General features: G+C 39.6%; 1 protein-coding gene across 1 annotated transcript in view; it reads left to right on the top strand.

Moving 5' to 3' along the window:
* The window catches only part of LOC133125700 (collagen alpha-1(XXIV) chain), a 94,030-nt gene that overhangs the window by 9,728 nt on the left and 62,595 nt on the right, over positions 1-21,707 (top strand). The window contains exons 3-10 of the mRNA XM_061237221.1: positions 265-1,556; positions 9,823-9,876; positions 11,482-11,535; positions 18,348-18,401; positions 18,812-18,865; positions 20,655-20,699; positions 21,183-21,236; positions 21,614-21,658. Of these exons, the coding sequence (XP_061093205.1) occupies positions 265-1,556; positions 9,823-9,876; positions 11,482-11,535; positions 18,348-18,401; positions 18,812-18,865; positions 20,655-20,699; positions 21,183-21,236; positions 21,614-21,658 (1,652 nt within the window). The remainder of the gene's footprint in view (positions 1-264; positions 1,557-9,822; positions 9,877-11,481; positions 11,536-18,347; positions 18,402-18,811; positions 18,866-20,654; positions 20,700-21,182; positions 21,237-21,613; positions 21,659-21,707) is intronic.

Genomic DNA, 21,707 nt, shown 5'->3' with positions numbered 1-21,707 from the left:
TCTAATTTAGTCAAGCTGTTTTTCAGTAAACGCTGCTGAGTTCTATCCTAGTCCCCCCATTCATCTGTAGTCCATCTGCTTCAGTGGGAATGTGAGTGTTATTAAGGGTAAACTGTGATGTCAGCAGAGCAGAGCCTTGAGGGAACCTCCCCCACACAAACCCTCCAGAGAAGGCAGTTCCTCATGTTCAGTAAAGGTTTTCAGCATTTGAACTGGGGGGAGACTGACTGCCAACTTTTCTGTCTCTCCTGTCTCTTCCCACAGGTGTAGATATTCTTCAACAGCTGGGCCTTACAGGCAACAAAGAGAGATACGCTTCAGGGGAGACTGTCCTTCCATTATTGTCTCCTTCACCACCTCCTCAGGGCGTCCTTGTTTCAGAGGCTGGAGTTGTTCTGCAGAAATCTGCATACATCGAAGGCTCCACCTCCAGGCTCCTTGCTGAGATTGGAGAGGAGTTCACCGTTGTTGTTAGCCTAAGCTCCTGGCGAGCGAACAATGCTTTCCTTTTCAGCATTAAGGATGGCAAAAGCAAACTGCAGTTTGGTATTCAGCTCTTGCCAAAGAAGGTGGTGGTATACACTGCTGAGAAGACATCTGTCTACTTTAAGTACAATGTGCACAACGAGCAGTGGCATTCCTTTGCCATTGGTGTCCGTCCACGGTCTGTGTCCTTCCATGCGGACTGTGGGGGTGTGCATTACAGTGAAGAAACTCTATCCAGGCCTCAGAAGCTGGATTCTGATGGCCTGTTCACCCTAGGAAGGATGAACTTGAAAGCTGTCCAGTTTGAAGGTGTGATATGCCAGCTGGACATCTACCCCTCAGCACAGGCAGCCACTCATTATTGCGACTATGTTAAAAAGCAGTGCCGTCTAGCTGATACCTATCGATCGTCCTCACCACCCTTGATCACAATACCAGATGGGCCTTTAGCATCAAACTCCCCGTTTTCAGAATCCCAAACCAGGCCGACAGTTCCATCAGACTCCTGGACACAGAGAATCACTTCTCAGCCAGGATCCACCTCTACCACTAGCTTTGAGTCCTATGGAACACATCACCAGCATTTGAAACCAACATCATCTTTGCCTGATCTTACAGCCAGCCCTGAGACATCAACGCTGCTGCAGCGACTCAGGACACAGGCAGCCGATTCTTCCACCAAGTCTGTCACCATGCAGACAACATCGGGCATCGAACCCAGGAGTACAACTGCTTCGGCAGGTCCAGAGGGGAACCCATCTGAGAATAACACAGAGAATGAGCATCTCCTTGGCAATCCCATGGCCATGGATAACTCCTCTTTCCCGATTAAGGAGGGTCAAAAAAATATCAGCAGACCTCTACAGCCCACGGATGAACTGATGGAGGTGCAGCTGAAAGTCAACACTACTTTGTATCGTGAGAACCAATACCACGTGGACAACTCAGAGGAACACAGTTATGAAAAAGCTTATGATGTTGATATGGGAAATTATGACTATGGCTATGAAGAAGCAGACTACTCCTATTATGATGGGCTCCCGGGGCCGAAAGGAGAACCAGGTCCTCCGGTGAGTACTCTTTGCCACATCTGTATGCTGTTCCTTGGACATATACTTATATATTCAATCATTTTGCCACTGCAAGTCCGTGCTAAATGTACAAAAACACTCAACAAATTAGAATGCAAGGAACAACTGCTAATTTATAGCCATATGACTGCTTTGACTGTTCTTACATGTGGCTGAGGGGTGGGGGGGGGGCTTTTGGCAGCATTGCATATTGATTTAGAAGCAGGGAGATAGCTTGTCCAAGTGCTTTTATTTTTTCATGTACCAACAGGTGGTTAAAATAACACATGTCATTCTTCTGAAATACTGCCAGTGGCTTGTGCTGTGATGTGACTGAGGATAGGGTAATTTACAACTGTGCTGGAGCTTTGCATGGGCTGGCTACACGTGAGAAAACTACCAAACAATACAACATCAGTAAGTAGTGAGACATTACTGACAGGAAGTCTATAATCACCATGTTGTCTTGACTTTGACTGCACATACCATACATACAGCACATGTACAAGACAACTGTTGTGTTATCAGAGGTTAAGATCTTTTCCGTAGTATTTTCATGAAGGGAATAAGTTACGGAGTTGTGATTTCTGAGAATGTGAAACATGCCAACTTATCTAGGAAAATCTCCCATGAAATTCTATTAAATATTAAATTCCCATGTGTCTCCTTAGAATGTCAATTTTTGGGTTCCATAATTAGCTTTATTAAAAGGAGTCATAGGCAGGAAAATGCATTAATTCCATGTGTTTATGATGTACTTTGCTGCAGTTAATGTCTGTGTGATTTCAATAATTGAATACCAGGATATTACATGCACAGGAAATCAGTTATGTGAAAGTTTTTGGAATACAATTAAGATGAAGATGTCACCTATTACAAATGAAGTCTACAAAGCCAGCACTGTGAAGCTACAGTAATACGAAATATATACAGTCCAGAATTATTAAAAACCCTTAATACAAATTAAGAAAAATTTAGCTTCGTCCCAAACATTATGGAGCTCACGGTATATCATAGTCATGTATACATGCATTTTTTGCAATATTTTGCTCGTGCTTCTATGATCACAGGCATGTGTGTAAATGAACATGCTAAAGGTAGTGATGCTGTTATTTGAGATCTTTAATCAAGAAAATACTTTGTGCAATCAGAGGTGATGATTAGGGCCACCAGTTTGTCTGCACCATGTGACCTGCAGGCATTTAAACTTGTATTTCAATGGTTGTTTTCCAAGGGTCCCCCATAGGCATTCTAACAGCACAGTCAAGTGACTGATTAAGAGATTTATAAAAAAATCTATTAGTTGATCTAATATGCGGAGAGTCAGCAAGGAAAGGTAGCAAGACATTAATATAAAAAGAAACGATGGTGTGTTGAACATCCTATTGGAAACCGTGGGCAGACTGTCTGTTTGTACAGTTTGCTACTACGGTGTCTGAGAAGTACGTTCTTTGGGCTTTGAAGCATAGGCCTTTGTCATTATAGATTTTTTTTTTAAAGATATTTTTTAGGCCTTTTTCAGCTTTATTGGACAGTATATAGTATAGAGAGACAGGAAGAATGGGAGTGAGAGAGAGGGGAAGACATGCGACAAATGTCGGACGGTCGGATTCGAACCGCCAACGTCGCGGCTCGCAATGAGCATGCGGTCAGTGCTCTACAGGCTGCGCCACCGAGACACCCTGTCATTATTGATTTGACACACCTACCAAACGGCAGCAAGCATACTGTACCTGAAAGCTGTTGAAGAACATATCACCTGGGAGGAAACATATCACTCAATGCGCAAAACTGATTGATCTGATCTGATTGAACATGCCCCTGGGTTTTCCTGGGTCTGAATTGGTCGCTGATCTTAAGGAAAAAAACTAAAAGCAGCAGACTCTGTGGCTATCCAGGACCAGGATTGAGTATCACTGTGTTTGCATCTGTGTCTGCATGTTTTACATCTGATTCTACTTAATGTCTTGATTGATGGCAATGATGGCAAATATAAATATAACTATATAAATGCCAACCATTAGTTCATAAGTTGAATCGTGATTTTTTCAATTTTATTTAAGGTTTTATTCACTGTAATGTAACTGCTGTACTTTTCAATGTGGACTTTTCCTTGTGCTTCTAACAAAACCTGCCCCTGTGCAACATTTAGAAATACTGCAGAATGTCCAATAGTAACTTAATCAAACTGAATTTAACACGTCGCTAGTAAATGGTTAATTAGTGACAATTACTTTAGCAACTTAGATACTTAAGGTGGTGCAAATGGGATAATTGTCTGAGAAGGGGTCTGACAAAGAGGCTATCCTGACCTCTAGCTGGCGGAGGATTGAAATGTGAGGAAATATGGGGAGACAAACTGGGGGCCCTAAAATGCCATTGCCTCTTCATCCCAATTTCCCTTTTTCAAGAATTCGTCAGCTGAGAATTAGAGTGTTGAGATGTTGGAATCAAAGATTCCAAAATGAATAGCCTCTAAGCAGATACGACTTTTCATTTTTTCATGCATTGAAACAGTATTTTTGTATGAAATTTCACACGTTTTTAGTGCCCTATCAACGACATATATACAACACTAACTCATTTTTGTCAAAATGTCAGTTAGAACGTTATAATTCCAAGCTCAGGATTTGGTGGTGAGACTTTTTCTTTTTCTGCCCTGTGAAGAGTGAGATAAATGAATAAACCTTTGTTATTGGAGCTCATTTTGTCCCATCGGAGAGTGGAATGAGTAATACAGGCTGTGCAGGAGTTCCCCTCCAGATGTTAGGCCAATCCCATCATACAGAAGATAGTACAGCGCACACTTTCATTGGTTAGTATCTCTCAGTAAAAGGGAGGGAGGTCCCAGATGGACAGTTGCACAAAACAAATGAACAAACAATATTGTTTTTGTTTGCAGAAGGATTTTAATAGGTCATTACAACGAGGTGTTTGGCCAATTAAATACAGCAATTAAATAGTGCTGAAATAGTGCATGATGGATTTCAGATTTGCTGATGATCAAACATTACTATTCAAGGAAAGTTCATCCAAAACCTACAGAATGACAAAATGCTTAATTGAAATGTTATTCCCATGTTAAATTGGCTTTTCTCTTCACTAACTGCAGACGTCAGGTGTTGTATTCATGATACTGATATTGTCTACATAAGAGTTAGTTTGGCAGCAGTAATTTATTACAGTACCTATGAATGTAATTGTAATAGAAAATTGAACCTCAACAGTCAAATAGAAAAATATGCCTTCAATATCAATGATATTGATATCAACCTTACAATGATCTTAAAAATAACATGTTAAATTGTATGTTCACAAAATGCCGAAAAATGAACCATGTCAGTCCTGAATTAGATTTGCCTGCATGTTTGGGGCTCTGGGAGTTTTTAATTAATTTAATTTTTAGTTAGTTACCATGTAAAAAAACAAAACATTATTTCCCAGGTCATCCAGCTATTTTCTTTCATTTCACTAGGAAGCTGATGCAATTTTGTGATGCTGTATGTCTCAATCTTAAAATGGGTTGGAAGCATTGTTTAATTTAAGTAATAGAAACCATCATCAGACAATCAATCAGATTCAGCTGTCTTGGCATGGTTCTAATGCAGATTGATATATCTTTCTTGTGACATCTAAAGTTTACAACATATCAGAGAACAGATGCTTAAATAACTGTGCCAAACAAGAACTACATCTATGACAGAGTACTGTTTAAAATGTCACATAGTGGTATTTAACTGGGGTTATATGGCGTGTCCCGTTGTTCATTCAGACTAGCCCACACAATAGATCCATAATGCATGTATTTATTGTAATTCAGTTTTGTAATGTGCTGATTGATGATTAGGCTGTTCATTTTTAGCAGATGCCATGGCATACATAGATGTACCAGTACAGTAACTGCTTCCTGAAGAACATCACACCATTCAACACTCCTGTGCTGCATAGGGTCCTGTGCTCAAGCAGTCTACTGTATGATTCCTTGCGGTACCAAGTAATAAAGAACCTGTTATTTTCTTACTGTGAATAGGCCGACACTTTGCTCACCTATAGGCACAACTGACCCTCAAGAGATTTTTTACGCCAAGTTGTTTTCAACTGTGTCCTAAACCTTGCAGGAGTGAAACTGAAACACAAAGCCAGAATGGTGCTTTGTGTAATTTGAGTATTCACAGTCTCTAATAAAAAAAGCCAGCTAACATGTCTAAGTAGCATTAACTAGTTAGTGTAGTACTGCTCAACCATGACCACAGCTGGCATGGAATATGTGATAGAAATGAATGATTCGGTAGGTAAGCACTGTATTTTAGGGTGAATACAGAGCAGTCCGTAAGTATTTTGACAATGGTACAATTTCTGTTCTTTTGGCTCTGTACTTCATCTGTACACATATTATTTCACCTTCATAATGGCTTCCTTGGATGTCATAACTCTGGTCTTCATGTTGATAAATGCAATAACAGACTCCACTAGATACCAAAAGCCTTCTCTCAGGAAGTGATTGAATACACCTGTCTAATCAGAAAGAGCTGAGAAGCCAACTTCCCAATTACTTTTGGTACCCTAAAGAAATGTAGGGACTTTATAAAAAGGGAAGTAATTCCTCCATGGATCACCCAATATGGTTATAAATAGCCTGAAATGAAAGGTGACAGTCTCCTTTGACCTCATATTCATTGCTTCATTTCAAATCAAATGTGCTGGAGTACAGACCAAAAAGAATAGAAAGTGTCCAAATACTTATGGACTGCACATTTTCATACACCATTTTCATGTTTTCAACAAACATAGACATTGTATTAGATTAATTTAGCATCAATAAGAAAAATCTTACCAAAGATGGAAATGTTTAAGCAAAGTAATTTTCAGAAAAACAGCACAAAATTTGATTGGCAGTACAGATGAAGAATCATCTGGTCACCGACCATGAACGTAACTTCAATGATTGCACCTCATGTTCAAATTAACATGAACAATAAGGAAAATTTTGATATTGTTCTATATAATCAGCTAGCTAATGCATTTTTTCTCTACTTTGCTCTGAAAACGGTTATTATTTTCTGTAAACTGCTCACCAAAGCAGTGTAATGGCACTAGTAAGAGCAAGCAGTTTTGTTCAATAAGTACACATCTTTTAAAAGCAAACACAATTGTCAGGTGGCATGGATGGTGCAGTGGGTAGCGCTGCACAGCAAGGAGGTCCTGGGTTCGAATCCCCGTCGGCCGGGGCCTCTCTGTGTGGAGTTTGCATGTTCTCCCCGTGTTTGCGTGGGTTTCCTCCGGGTACTCCGGTTTCCTCCCACAGTCCAAAGACATCCAGGTTAGGCTGATTGGAGAGTCTACATTGCCCATAGGTATGAGTGTGTAAGTGAATGGTGTGTGTGCGCCCTGTGATGGACTGGCGACCTGTCCAGGGTGTATTCCTGCCTTTCGCCCAATGTATGCTGGGATAGGCTCTAGCCCCCCTGCGACCCTGTTCAGGATAAGCAGGGTAAGATAATGAATGAATGAATGGACACAATTGTCAAAAAAGCTGAAGCATCTTCAGGTTTGTTTTATGTAATTTTTGTGTTCTTATTTTCTCAATCCTTTATGCATTCTACACTTCAAGTCTCAATACACGTCAGATTTTTATACTCTTATACACTCAGTGACCAATTTATTAGGTAGACCTGTACACCAGCTTGTTAATGCAAATATTGAATCAGCCAATCATGTGGCAGCAACTAATGCATAAAAACATGGCTGCCTGGTCAAGAAGTATATTTGGTCAGTTTTTCAGACCAAATATAAGAATAGAGAATACATCGGCTGATCTCCTGGGATTTTCACACACAACAGCCTCTACAATTTGCAGAGATCCAGTGAGCAGCAGTTCTGTGGGCAAAACACGTTGTTAATGAGAGAGGTCAGAGGAGAAGGGCCAAACTGCTTGAAGCTGATGGGAAGGTGACAGTAATGCAAATAACCACACATTACAACAGTAGTATGCAGAAGACCATGTCTAAACCCGCAATGCGTCAAACCTCTAAGTGGATAGGCTACAGCAGCAAAAGACCAATAAGTAAAAAAAAATAGATACTTAATAAAGTACTCACTGAGTGTATAAACCAATATTGGGAAACCAATTGCTGTGAGAATGTATTGTGAGGGGTATGTGCCATTTAATTATCCATGTTCAAATTGATTTTGTGACATTTTAATAATGATTTCTATTGTCACTATCTTATTACAGTGTACTGCATGTTGAATTTGTTGGTGCATCAGAATTTAAGAACACCTAAAAAGGGTGATGGGTAGCCTATAATTATTAAGCATTATAAGGCAACTTCAATAGCTCAATATTGTAAGATGAAGGGCAGGTGTTTAAACCATAACCATAACAAATCTGAGGTCTGAGAAGCTCATGAAAAGGAGTCACTGGTCAAACTGTGGGGTAAGCCTGTAGGCTCAATTTCACTAAATTAATCAGCATATGCAACCCACAATGCGCAGCCAAACAAAATGAATATCCTATATAGGTTTTTAGGTACATAACATCATTTCTAATATGAACTAGAAAGTACTAGCGTACAAAGCAGAAGTAAAACCAGACTGGCCTTTGGCTCAAGATTTATTTATGTTGTTTTATCTCTTCTGGGTTCCTCTCTGTGGTTGATTCTGGCATGATGAGTTGGGGCTTCTGAAGGGGCGTTCAATGCAAACTAGATCAGAGATAAAGAGTGAAGAAAAGTAAGCAATGGCTCTGAACAATATCAGCTGCCATTAACCGTTATTTTTGGTGGCTTATTTCAGTACAAGCTATTTTATGCTGTCTTATTCAGAATCAAAATGAAATTTAAGGTAGTAATCATAATAAACTTGTGAAAAGGCAGTTTAATGCTGTGTGAATTTTATCTGTGGCATTAACAGCCTCGGGTAGAGTACACAAGTGCACATCTGGCAGGGATGGCGATTTCAGGGTCATTTAGTCCAGTTGGCTGTATCTCATAAACAGTTTATGCTTTGGTTACTACAATACTTTAAAAAATCGTTGACATGACCCCATGGACTGAGTCAGTGAACCCACTGTATTAGTGTAATAGAGCATTGTCAGGATTAAACTGCTAAAATGGCCACAACCTGCACATATTGTCAAATTAATCATGTGATGATTCCAAATTATGACTAGGAGTCATCATATGTTTTATTTTCTTAATTTTGGATTGCTCTTCAGATTAAGATTTTTTTTTGTAACATGGATTTTTAATCACAAATAGTAACAAATTCAACTTGAGATGGCTGAATCAACATTATAATTCCAACAATGCAGTCAAATTTGACATGATATGCAAAACTCCTGTGTTCTTTCAAGGGTTAGTGTATGGAGTGTTATATGATTATAGCTGAAAGAAGTGCATTTGTTACGCCTAACCCTGTAAATACTAAATGCTGGTTTTATGTGCTAGACTGGGTCACTTAATTTATATCCAAGGTATTTTATTAAAAATGTTCAAAAGTCTTTCATCATTGTAGAAAGCTTGGAAGTATTTCAGCACAGTATCATGCCAGGAGTCTTGGCCACCATTTACTGAATGACATCAGCCATTGAACATTTAGTGTTCTTTACAGCCAAAAGCCGCTATCAAAATGAATGCTCGCGAGCTTAACTTACTGTTTTAATGGATTGCAGTCTCTCAGTAATGAAAATGTTTCCCTCATTCTGCTACAGGGAGTTCTCTGAAACCATTGTTTCCTGTTGGAAAAGCCAATTAATACAGTTGCAGCGTGAACATGTCTAATGTTGAAATCCTATGGTTGTGCAGGGATTTTGGGACCTCCTGAAGTAATGATTGAATCTCACATTTTCCCCCACATCCTCTCACTGCATCTCTTGGAATATAACTTCTCAAATGGGGATTATTTAGTGTGTGGCCTTTGGGGAGAAACTTTGATGAATGCACATATTTCCATTTGGAAAATGTATTTAGATGGGTGGTGTCAGATTCACTGTAGACTGAAACATGATATACCACTGTTGAGCTGGTCTGGAAACAAGAAAATAGCATGCTTCTTTAGGCCTTAAGTGTTGGTTCCTATTTAGGAAACACAAGAAGCTGTCCTCCGGGGGGGGGGGGGGGGGGGTCTTTTTTTCCATACCCGCAAAGTCTCAGACCACACATGCCCTGGAAGAGAATACCTGTAACATTTAGTTTCAGTATAGGAAGAAGGGACATACTTGCCTTTCAGTGCCTGATCCCCTATTCTTTCTCCCTGTCTCTTGAAGGGTCCTGCAGGTCCCCCTGGCTTGCCCGGGTCTTTCGGAAGAAGAGGACCTCGAGTAAGTAGGGTTTTAATGACTTGTTTTATGTGCAGCTATGTGCTGAGTGGTGTCCAGTCTTGCTTCCTTCCTGCTGTCATACTGATCATCCACTCTCCTGCCCCCCACATTGCATCCATAGATTATCTTCAATGCTGTGGCAGATTTGTGCTCTTTGTTGTGATGTTGGATACAGCCTAGTTTTTTGTTCAACTACTGTAAAATGCAATGTGCAGGATAGTAATAAGAATTAATATTATATTATGTTGGATATCTCTTCATTTTCAGTGGCTTACCTGTAGTTCATTTCATAGTCATATCAGCTGCTGTTATGGGAGTGGTATGTGGTGACTAAACAGAAATATCTGTCAGCAAGATGCTCTGGAGAGACTTTGTGGCCTGGTAACACCATGTAACATTGCAGGAGGTATTGGTCGTGCAGTCCTTTGCTTTGTGTGGTGTATTGGACCTCAGAAAGAACAGCTGTATGACAGTAGCATACCAGGTTCTTCCCAGGGAAATAATGTGACCACTTATCGTTCTTCCTCTTTGAGAGCTTTATCAAACCAAAACAGTGCTGGATTTTATAGAGGGTTATGACACTGTCAAACAGCTGTGACGAGTTCTCTTTTTAATTTTTTAAATAACCTTTGGAGACGTGATGCAACTTCAATGCAGTTCTTCTTTGTAGTTGCACTGTATTTGGCAGGAATCCTCAAGTAGGAAGTAAAGTAGTCTACAGATAGGATGTGGAAAAGTCATATGGTCTGAATATAGTAATTCACTGCACATTGATGCTGGTCTGTAGCTTCATGGAAAATGAATGAATTTAATGGATGGTGAAGGACATGTGGAAATGGGGGGTAAATTTGAAACTGCTCTCTGCCACACTTTCCCAGAATGCCCTATCCCACAGTAGAGTGTTTTTAAAGAAAGCCATATTAAAAATGTCTGTTTATAAAATAAGTTTGTGAAAGGCTGCCCTGAAGGAGAAGGGCAGAGTTAAGACAGCCCCACTACCCTTTTCTATGAAGACCCCATATGGTCCTCTCCATTAAAAACACAGCGACATGCATAACAGATCAGTCGTGTGGTGAGTCAGAAAGAGAATGCACTGGAGTCAGCCAAGGAAATGGTGTAGTTCAGTCCTACCTTTGACAGTCAGTGCCAGCTGCTGTTTATAGGTTGTTGTGCTGAAATGATAGGGCACTGTGTCTTGTCGTGCTTTTGCCACAGGGCTTACAGATTGTTGGGGTGATTGTGGAGAAAGGTATATAAAGCAGCATGGAGGCATATGTGGGCTGTCCTGCTTCCAAAACACTGCATTCCTGCTAGTAGAACAAGCTTTTGGCACACGAGCCACATACATCACACAACGCAATATAATAGATACTTACTTCATATCGCCTCACTTTCAAATAAGTAAAAAATGGTCCAGCACACAAACCCTCTCCTTTTTTGTATATCCCTTTTTTACAATACCTATATTCATTTTATTAATATGCAGCATCTACTGTATATCTCTATCCCTCATAATATACAGTAAAAGAGTGTGTCTTTTTTGTCTTAATTGAAATATTTTGTCTTTATTCTGATGCATGCTGTTCTTTCTTGTATTGTCTGTAGGGCCAACCTGGTCTCCCTGGAAGCCCTGGCCTACCTGGTCTACCAGGGCTCAAGGTAAGCCTGCCACATGCTAAATCAGCTCCTTTGCTAAGGGCACCTCAGCATTCCCCCCATAATGCCCAATGCAATTTGCAGAGTTCTTCTGATGTACCCTAGCACAAACCTTTTTGGGAATGTTATTCATGTGAAATCATGAGTAGGCCTAACCCTGGATTAATGACATAATTAGCATTATTTCTAAGAATATTAATAAGAAATAAGAAAGTTTAATATATATCTACTGTTTGCTATAAAAAAATGAAATGGTTTGTGAAAAAAGTCTAAAGATAGGAAGATTGCTGAAAAGGAAAAAGCAATGTCATTCGGAAAGTCAGTGTTGGAAAAACAACTTTGTTGGCTGTAATGAAATGCTGAGTATTAGTTTTTTTATATTCTTAAGATTCAAACATTTCAGAGATTAGTGAGTCTGTAGTTTTATTGCAGTGTGGCCATTAGGCTCCCAATCTTTCCAATGAAAGGCTTTCTCCATCTGAGCCGTGGCTATCAGTTATCTTTGATGATTATGATGAAACAGACAGATCCTGTTTTTAGCAGTGTCGTGGTGAGAAATAGAGAATTGGTGGAAAGTGCCCCCAGGCGCGATGAAGGCATTTCATATGTTGTAAGATGCTGATGGACAGGTGGAAAAAACTCTTGTCTGCCATTTGATGAAGTAGGCATTTTTTGTTGCACCAAAGTGAAATGGAAAAACACCTGGGCAGCGCGTGCCTTTACCTGTGAGCTGTGAGTGTACTGAAAAATGTGATTGCCAAGGGGACATAGCTTAGAAAAATTAAGATGTCAATATTGTGACTCCATCTTTCCATTTGACCATTTTATTGGCCATGGTGTATTGTGAATAATATATTAAAATGGTAACTTTACCTGTCTTAGAGTATAGCATGTTGAAAGATGAAACTGCACTTTTCCCTTATTGCTTAGTTCTATTCAATGGAAGTAATCCTGTTTTAAATGCCCAGTGAAATGTAATGTAGTGTAATGTAATCCACAGCGTCACCCCAAAAGCCACAGTGCGGTTGGCTGCGACCTGTTTTCCCTGGTTTGGGGAAATTTCTTGCTTTTATGAATGAAATGATGCAAATTCCAGCTGAGAGCTGGATTTTGTGTAAAAACTAGTGTGCTCTGGGAAACATAAACTGACCTGAACTTCCTCTTGAGTGTGTATCACCCAAGAGGAACACAGTAAATGTGCTTTTGCACTTTGGAAAGCCTACAATAGTGTGGTCCAATGAAAGGGCTTGAATAACAAAAGTGTTCTCAAAGGGAGAATTTTTGGTATTAGCACAGAACTCTAAGGAAGTGTTTGGTTTTTGCAGTTGTTGATGTCTTATTTTACTTGAATGGAAAATTAAAAAGTGTCAACATTGTACAGCCCTATTAGGGATTAAGTTGTCTCCTGTTTTAACATGAATGTAATCCTTTAGTGTGCTGAGTGATTTGATACTCAAGAAAGCTTAGCATGGCTCCAAGTGACAGACTATGCACCACTGATTTGGTATTTGGTATGACTTTTAGATGCTTTAAGGGCACTACAGTAAGATTGCCTTTTTTTCTGTTTCCCGAAGCCACTTACGCATACTTTTTGGTATGATTTCTAGCATTGATTTATTTTAAATGTGCAGGCAGTTACCTAGGGTGACGTGTCTGCAGTGTCTTCAGTTGCATTAAAGCTTCGATCTTCCTCAGCCTTCATCCTCATTTCTGTCTGAGGTCTTTCTTCATAAAGATAAGATCTGTACACCGCGTGTGCTGTATTACCTACATCCTGTAATGAAGTACTTACAATACTGTATGCTGCTGTAGAGCTGTACCAATCTACACACATAGTAATAACACATACACGCACATGCACACAGACACGCACATGCATACCTTCAGGGGATTGATGGTACTCAGTCATAAGCCAATATGTCAGACTCAATCATCCTTTTCAAATGAGGAACGTTTATGAGCGCTGCCATATTTTTGGCACGCAGTGCTGCTTCTTTTACTGCATACCTCTAAGTAATGCACACTTTTGCAGTTGGAGACCTGTTTTATTTCTTCCCTTTCCTTCAAAGGAGAGCAACACCTGTACATGCATAAAACAGGATTTTATGACCTCACTGTGCTTACCTCACTGTGTTTTATGGTAGGTGTAAAATACAAAATTGGATAAACAAAAAGAGTAAGTCCACCAAAAAGGTATTTTGTGCCAGAATTCATAATGATACACCTGTAAAATATTCTACCGTAATTGATTGATTGAAACACCTGGCTTTTGAAGTCACCTTGACCTTTGCAATGGGCTTTGATGATCTGAGGTCATTACATTTCATCTTACTTTCTTAAGTTATGTACATTCTATAAAACATATTAGACAGCTGGATCCAGAATGGTTGAGGGGATGTGCCTAGCTCCGGGGCAGAACAGCAGCTTCCCACCTGCATTCTGAACCTTTGACTTTTATGTCTGGAGTCCAGTGATTTAGCTGCTACAGTTAAATCATATTTATCGCATGTTGCCATGCTTACTTGTGTTAGTTTATGCTTATTTGTTTTAAACATCCCATCTTGTGTACACATTAAAGTCATGATCTTATGCACTCTCTTGATCAAAGGAAATTGAACTCCTTAGAAGTTTTAGTATCACAAGAAAAGAAAAGCTCCATAATAATTGTCCCTCCATTCCTGTTCAGAATATTCCAGATCCTTTTTTGCACAGAGCATATCATATACATTCATTTTGAAGTTTCTTCGCAAACTACTTTATGGTGAAAATTCAAATTAGAATTTGGCCAAACGTGATTTTGTAGCGTTGAGATAGCGTGTACAAGGTAATTCCCTGCAGCCACACAAAAAAAGAAACAGTTGTCTTGTTCTCATTTGTATGGAGGTTAAATGGCTCCCAGGCATGCTGACCTGTGTACTTGAAGGGGATTCACCTGGATCTCCCAGAAATATGTGGTGTGTTGAATCACAAAAGATAGCATTGTAGAGGAGTGCTGGTGAGTCATCTTTTGGGCCATCTGAGTGATGCCAAACATATTCTGAAGTCAGGGAAAGAAAGAGGCCCCTTTGCTTTGTTATTCTAGATCTAAAGGCTGGAATCAGGACAGAAAGAAAACTGTTTCATGTGGTGAAAGCCTCAATTAACAACAGTTAAAACAATAACTAATAGCATGAAGTGTCATGATGGAATTGAAAGCAGCAAGTGCAGCACTATATGTGGTAAACATTTCCAATCTCCAAAGGATCTGCTGGAACATATTTATGCATTTATTCCAATCTCGTGCTTTGTTTGCGTTGTTTAAAGTTGCATTGCAACTGAATACTTTGAATGTAAACTGCAACAGTGGTTCGACAGTCACATGGATTACAAAACTTGGAGTGTGACTTACTAGCTGTAATAGCCAGCAAGTTAGATATAGCTATCAGCTGTGATGTGATGGCATATGACTGACAGAATGGGTTGTCGAGAACACAAAAAGATCAAAAGTCAGAACAGAACGGGAACATCCTTGGCAGTGGTGCATTGGTTAGCATATAAAGAAAGAAAATATTGAATTAAAAGTGCTGCTCGCTAAACCCTAAATGCAAATGATTGGATAAAAGAGTTGCATTATCTGTCTTTGCATTTCACTACATTGAAAAGCATTTCACCAGAGCAGTTGTCTTGTTGAACTTTACATGCATGGTTTTATGTTCTTTCTATTTTTTTCTATTCACTTATAAACATCTGAAGTGTTTTTGACAAATACACTGTAGAGATTCTGAAATTTGCTTTTGCAATTTTAGAAATGTGTTCCACTCAGTGGGCTTGATTTATGATATACATGGTGGGCTTCATGTGTATTTTTTCTTAGTTTGCAGTATATGTCTCGCTATGCAGTGTTGCTTAGTTTGTAATATATGGCTAAATTTTGCTAGTGTTGCTTGGATTGTAATTTATGAAGCAGTGTTCCTGGGATACTCTGCGGGCTCCCCGTGTTGCAATGTTTCTGGGGTTTAGCCTATATCCTGTCTTTAGATTAACTTTATGTTTACTTTTCAAATGTTTTAGGAAACCACCTTTGTAACAATACAAGTCCCAATTAATCATTTGTAACATGTTGTTGTATAACATTATATACAATACATTTACATTTTAGACATTCAGCAGGCAGTTATCCACGGAAATGTACACAGATTGCAATGTACAGTACAGTACACAGCAGGATATTTACTGAATCAACCTTACCCCAGGGTGTAAGAGCAGTACCCCAACTGGGGGTCAAACCTGGAACATTGATGCTGCAAGCCTAGTTCTCTATCCATTGTACTGCCTTCTACAGTAATACAGCCCTTGATTTCTACTATATAAAATTATTTCCCAATAAGTGCCAATACAAAAAGTTAATAAATAATTCAAATCAACTCAATGCATTAACAGGCACCTGGCTATGGTCAGTGAGTTTTAAGACAGTTCAGTAGCATAATCATTTCAGTTGACAGGTCCCACAGAAATACTGCTTCCCCTTTTAATATTTTATAATTTTGTATTCATTTTCCTTTTGCTCTGCACAACAGTCAGTGGCATGAAAGTTTAATGATATGTTTGCATGATATTCTTAAAACGGACAGGTGACTTTGCGGTTATCTGTGGAAGTGCAATCTAAACCTATGTTAAAAAAGTACAAAAACTGTTTGAAACATAGGGCCAGTTTCACAGACACAGTTTATCAAACTACTACCCGTAGACTAAATTCTAGTTTTAATGGAGATTCTCAATACAATCAGAATTTAGTCCAAGACTAAACGTAATCTTTGTCTGTGAAACTGGCTCATAGTCTTGCAATATGTGTCTGTCGCACAGATCACGTGTGCAGGGTTCAGATACATCCACAGGATATGTGTATTCTGAGTCTAATGTATATATTTTTTATATGGTGCCATTTTTAGTTTTGCCTGTTTACTAATTATGGTAGTGATTTTGACCCCATTCCTGCTTTGGCTTCTCATCTGCACTGGTTCACTGACACCACTGCATTTGGCACAGAGTTAGTATACAGTTATTATTACATGTGCCAGCTTCCAGGAGTTCAGTGTCTAGTTACATTTTGCATCTTCCACAGCATTTTTCCCCATTGCCATTAAGTTTATTAAATAATTAACCATACTATATCTTTTTATTGGGACATATTGCAGCTGAGTGCCAGCATGCAGGTTGTTAAATGGGATTTTTAAATGTATGCTGTCCATAAACATGCTGAAGTTCATTTTCATTGCTGTTACATGATGACAAAGATGACAGCTTAATTACAGTATCAGTTACTACTGGCAGATAATCAATTTAATCTAATGCCGTAACACCGTTCGTGGAAGCCATATATGTACATAACTTAAAATTTGATGGAGTAAAATCAATGTAGTCACTTTAAAGACAAGACCTATAGTTTGAAGAGGTAGTTTGCATGTTTAAGCTAAAAAAGGGTATATCCCTTATATTTCTAGTGCCATTGTGGATTTTAGAAAGGTTTTATACAGTAGATGTGTGTGTGTTTGTGTATATATGTGCACATCTGTGGGGCACTTTGCAAGCTGCATTTCCATTTATTGTAGGCCAGGGATCTGAAACTCTGCTTTTGCTTTCTCTGCTGCTTTTTGTTTTTAAAATCAGCACCCAGTTCTGACCAATGTAGGGTGAAGTGAGTTAACTGTGTAATCATTAATCAGCTGCTCTGATTGACTGTGGCTCTCCAGGACTGGGGTCGCAGTCCCCTAATTTATGCATTTCAGCGACTGCTAATGCTTTGCATTAAATAAAAGAATGTGTTCATGTTGTCTATTATACCACAGCTGCCTTGTAGGGAAGTAAGAAAAATTCTTACTTTGCATCTCCAGTTCCTGGTTCTCTGTGATATCTCCTACACATCTCCTACACATTTGCATATTCAACCTCATATTTTATGTTACATTATACAAAATCAAATCAAAAATGATTTTATGTGTAATGATACAGTAGGTCGCGTATAACTAATCTTGTGATAAGTCTTGTAGAATCCACATTCTCATGTAATTGTCTTGCATATTTGGCTATATGTTTGCTCTCAAAGTGTCTGTTCAAATTGTTTGGATGTGGTCACTGGACTGCTTGTTATATATTGGATGTGATGCTTCAACTTGTGGAAGAACCTATGCACTTGTAAGTCGCTTTGGATTCAAAGCGCCAAATGACTAAAATGTAAATGTAATGTAAATATATACCTGCTGCTTTTCATTTTATCACAAAAATGCTGAAGTGAACAAATGCAAATTCCTGCAAATAAAGTGCATAACAGATTTTGATATGACTCCTATGCTAAACCAATAGCACCTGTGATTAATCATTTAAATTCAGCAACCAATTACAATCATGGCAATTGTTTTCTTTCTGGACATCATTGACCGCTAAAGTAAATGTATTGCTTTTTCTGTTTGCTTCAATGGCAGAAGAATATAATTTTGCCCTGGAGTCATGGTGAGCTATACTGAAGCAATCTATGGCCAGGATTCTTAAAAATCATGTTTTGTTATGAAAAACACGGCTAATCATCATCTACAATTTCAGCGCTGGTCATTGTAACCCAATACACATGAGTTATGGTGACCTTGACTTCTTTGTTTTGTTTGACCAAAATACCTTGTCTCCTACTTGTTAAGCATGGGAACATTGATTTGAATGCGACCCCAGTGGCACAGCTTTTGGAGAACACCCTGTTACTTGCTTCATGCCACACAAAAGCAGTTACACATAAAGTATGTAAGCCATTACCCTAGGGCATGACTTCATGAATCCATTTGTAATAGGGTTCCAAGGGCGATCCAGGACTATCTCCAGGTCAGGCCCCATCTGGAGTGAAGGTAAAGAGATGGGCTGACGGATAGCAACCCAGCATGCCCTTTCTCTACCCTGATTTTTCCTGATTATTTCTCCATGTTTCATCTCTGTGTCTTCGCACCCGCTCTCTGGCGTCCCTGTAATCCTTCTCAGATGGGGTGGGCGTGGGAAACCGTTGAGCTTCGCTGTCCTTCCTGCATGTCTCTCACTGCAGCCCCTAAGCTTCCTCACGTTTCACACCATACTTGGCAGCCAACCAAGTATCAAGCTTGCTGGCTCTCTGATCTTTACCTGGCAGATCCATAGCTGGCTGTCTCATATTCTTGTCTGCAGGGAATTAAGGTTCTTCACACCTTTATTCTAACTTAAGTGCATGTCACATGGCAGAAGACCTTGGGATTTTCTGACTGTTTTTTATTTTTATCTGTTCTAGGGTGACCCAGGTCTTCCTGGTCCAACTGGTCCCACTGGATTCCTAGGTTCACCGGTAAAGTATACTGCAAATATGCCAACAAATACACATTTGATAGCAGCAGCATGGGAGCAGAAGCATGGCTGAATATTCAGTAACCTTCACCTTTTATTTTTTTGTTATGGGTTCCACTGTGAAGCAGGGCAAGCCAATTGCTGAAATATTTCAGATTTTGGCACATGGATAGTACAGGCCAGGCATAAACTGGACAAATGAGCATGAGTGACATGGGTTGCCCTTTAGGGGGCACTATAATTAGGCCCTACATTCAAACCCTCAGCCCTGTCATCCCGTTCATCTTAGAATTGTCAAATGTGGTGCATTAGTTGATTTCTTCATGCTTGACATTTTTGCCTCTAGAGCTCATAAGTTTTGGATATAATTTTTGGCTGCCATTTAGATTTTTAAAAATAGCTTCAAAAGACATCATCACACGAACCATAAGCCAGATTTGTCAGTGAATGTTTCTGAACATATTTTGATCAGGCAAAAAATGAATGCAATATTAATGAAAAATGTTCACTATTTACACAGACCTTTGTTTCCAATGAGTATGGAGATTGTAATCGGACACTCACATTCTGGGAAGAACTTTTCTCAGAACCGAAAACTGTAATGTAAATCTGACCTTGGATTTCTCAGCCCTAAACATCTGTTGCAGATGTAAAAGCTGGTGGGAAGAGTTGAAAATCAGATTTGTTTTTTTATCAAAGTAAACCTGCTACATTGAGAAGTGAAGGGGTTTATCCTCAGCTAAAGGGTAAGTTCTGAGTAGTTCTGGGGGGTCAAGATAATTTAGTATCTGACAGTACAGGATAAATCAGTTCAGATTCATATTTTAAAAAAATGAATTTTCCAAGGTTACTGTAATTTATTGGAAGTTTTTGGTTCAGTGTAGCTCTATTTTGACTTTACGGTTCACAAAAATAAAACGTGAAACATAAAACTGCTCTTCATTAATTATGAAAATGTAAACAGTGGCTAAACTAAGTCATAATTTAAGTTCAATTCCCACATTTTCCTCAAAATGTCTTCCAAAAGGAACCTCCAACAATGCTACTGTTAATACGCTACAGCTCATTTTATTTATTTATTTATTTATTTATTTATTTATTTATTTATTTATTTATTTATTTATTTATTTATTTATTTATCCAAAGCAACTTACAGTTGATTAGCCTAAGCAGGGGACAATCCCCACTGGAGCAATGTGGGGTTAAGCTGTGCAGATCTAATTGTAGTTACACCGGGGCTTGAACCACAAATGTTCCCGGTCCAAGTTATGTATCTTAGCCACTAGGCTACAGGCTGCCACCGAATGGACAGAGCTAACTTCAGGCATAGCACCCCCTGTTGACACATAACAAAATATGCTATTACATTTATCCAGCATGTTACTGTGTGCCTTGTCAGCAGCCAGTGAAAATAGGTGGCAAAGTGGGCAGAAACATTGGTTTCACTCAATTTAAAGTATTTGCTGAGAAATATCTGCAAACAGCTTGTTTCTAAAGGCAAGTGTCCTGTGTGCTACTTGACCCCGTGCAGGTTTGGGGGCTGTCTCCTTAAAGGATTAGTGAAACACAGGGCGTTCTCAGTGGTAGTCAGGAGTACATTTCAGTAGACCCTCTTCTTTCCTTGCTTGTCCACAAGAAACCTCCAGGCATTCCTTCCCTCGCCCCTCTCTGAGAGTCGGCCAGATATCCAACCATGTGACCCAGTAGCACTTTGAAGCTTGTGAGCAGGTAATGTAAAGCAGATTAGATTTTCTGCTTGACTGATCCTTTCTGATTGTTGTTACCTGTAGGGTTCCAAAGGGTATCCTGGACCACCAGGCCTGCCAGGAGAACAGGTAGGATGCTGCAACTTCCTGGCCACACACATGAATCTGAAAAATCTGCACTCTGACTTTCATTTTGTACTCTTTTATATCTCTTTTATATACCACCACTTGTGTTCCTCCACCAGCTGTTTCTCTTAATCAGCTGTTTTCTCGTAATCTTTGGTGCATGAAACACCTTTTTCCATTCGGCACTGTGATTGCGTCTGCACTTGCTGCCACATTTGCTCTGAGGCCAAACATAAACGGTCACTGTATATCTACAATGGTAAGCGGACGTGACATATGCCTTTTGGTCACGCATCATACGGGACCTTTCCACCTGGGCTGCAGTCTGATTGTTCTGAAGAGGAGAATGTTTTCAGTGATTCTCTTCAGCTCGTGGTGCCATGGTACCAGCATAGATTGACTGGAAGTGGACGAGGCCCTTTTTTATTCCCAGGTCAGAGTGTAGGGCTTCTCCTCTTTCAGTGCCTTTTCTCTGTCCCCATGCAGGGCATCCCAGGACTCCCGGGCCTGGCTGGGGCGGCAGGTTACCCTGGCAGGCAGGTGCAGTGACTATGCTCCGGACTCTTTCCCTCACAGGGTCTCCCTGAGTGTACAGCATCCTGAACCCCTCTCTTTTACTGCACCCCACATATGTAACATCCCATCTACTCAGAATGTGTAGCTAAGGAAGAACAGAGGCATAAATACATTTGAATGACTTGAATGCCAGGGTATTTAAGGAGAAGTGCAACATGCGTTCTTCCTTACTAGCATTTTCCATGGAAACTCTTGACAAGCAATGCCTTAAACGTATTAACTTATTAGGTCCTAGCATGATTTTGAGATTGAATGTGAAATGATGTGCACTGTCCTACATTAACATTGTGCTGAATATTGTATAACAACGCACTGTCCTCATGAAGAGATCTCTGTTACAGGGATTGGCTGGGCCAGAAGGTAACCCAGGTCCTAAAGGTGTACGAGTAAGTAAAGAAAACACAGGCTTAAAACAGGCTTAAAGTCCTCTCTTCT

This window comes from Conger conger, chromosome 4 (assembly GCF_963514075.1).
Source record: "Conger conger chromosome 4, fConCon1.1, whole genome shotgun sequence".
NCBI classification, from domain to species: Eukaryota; Metazoa; Chordata; class Actinopteri; order Anguilliformes; family Congridae; genus Conger; species Conger conger.
This window is presented reverse-complemented; position numbering and strand designations above follow the sequence as displayed.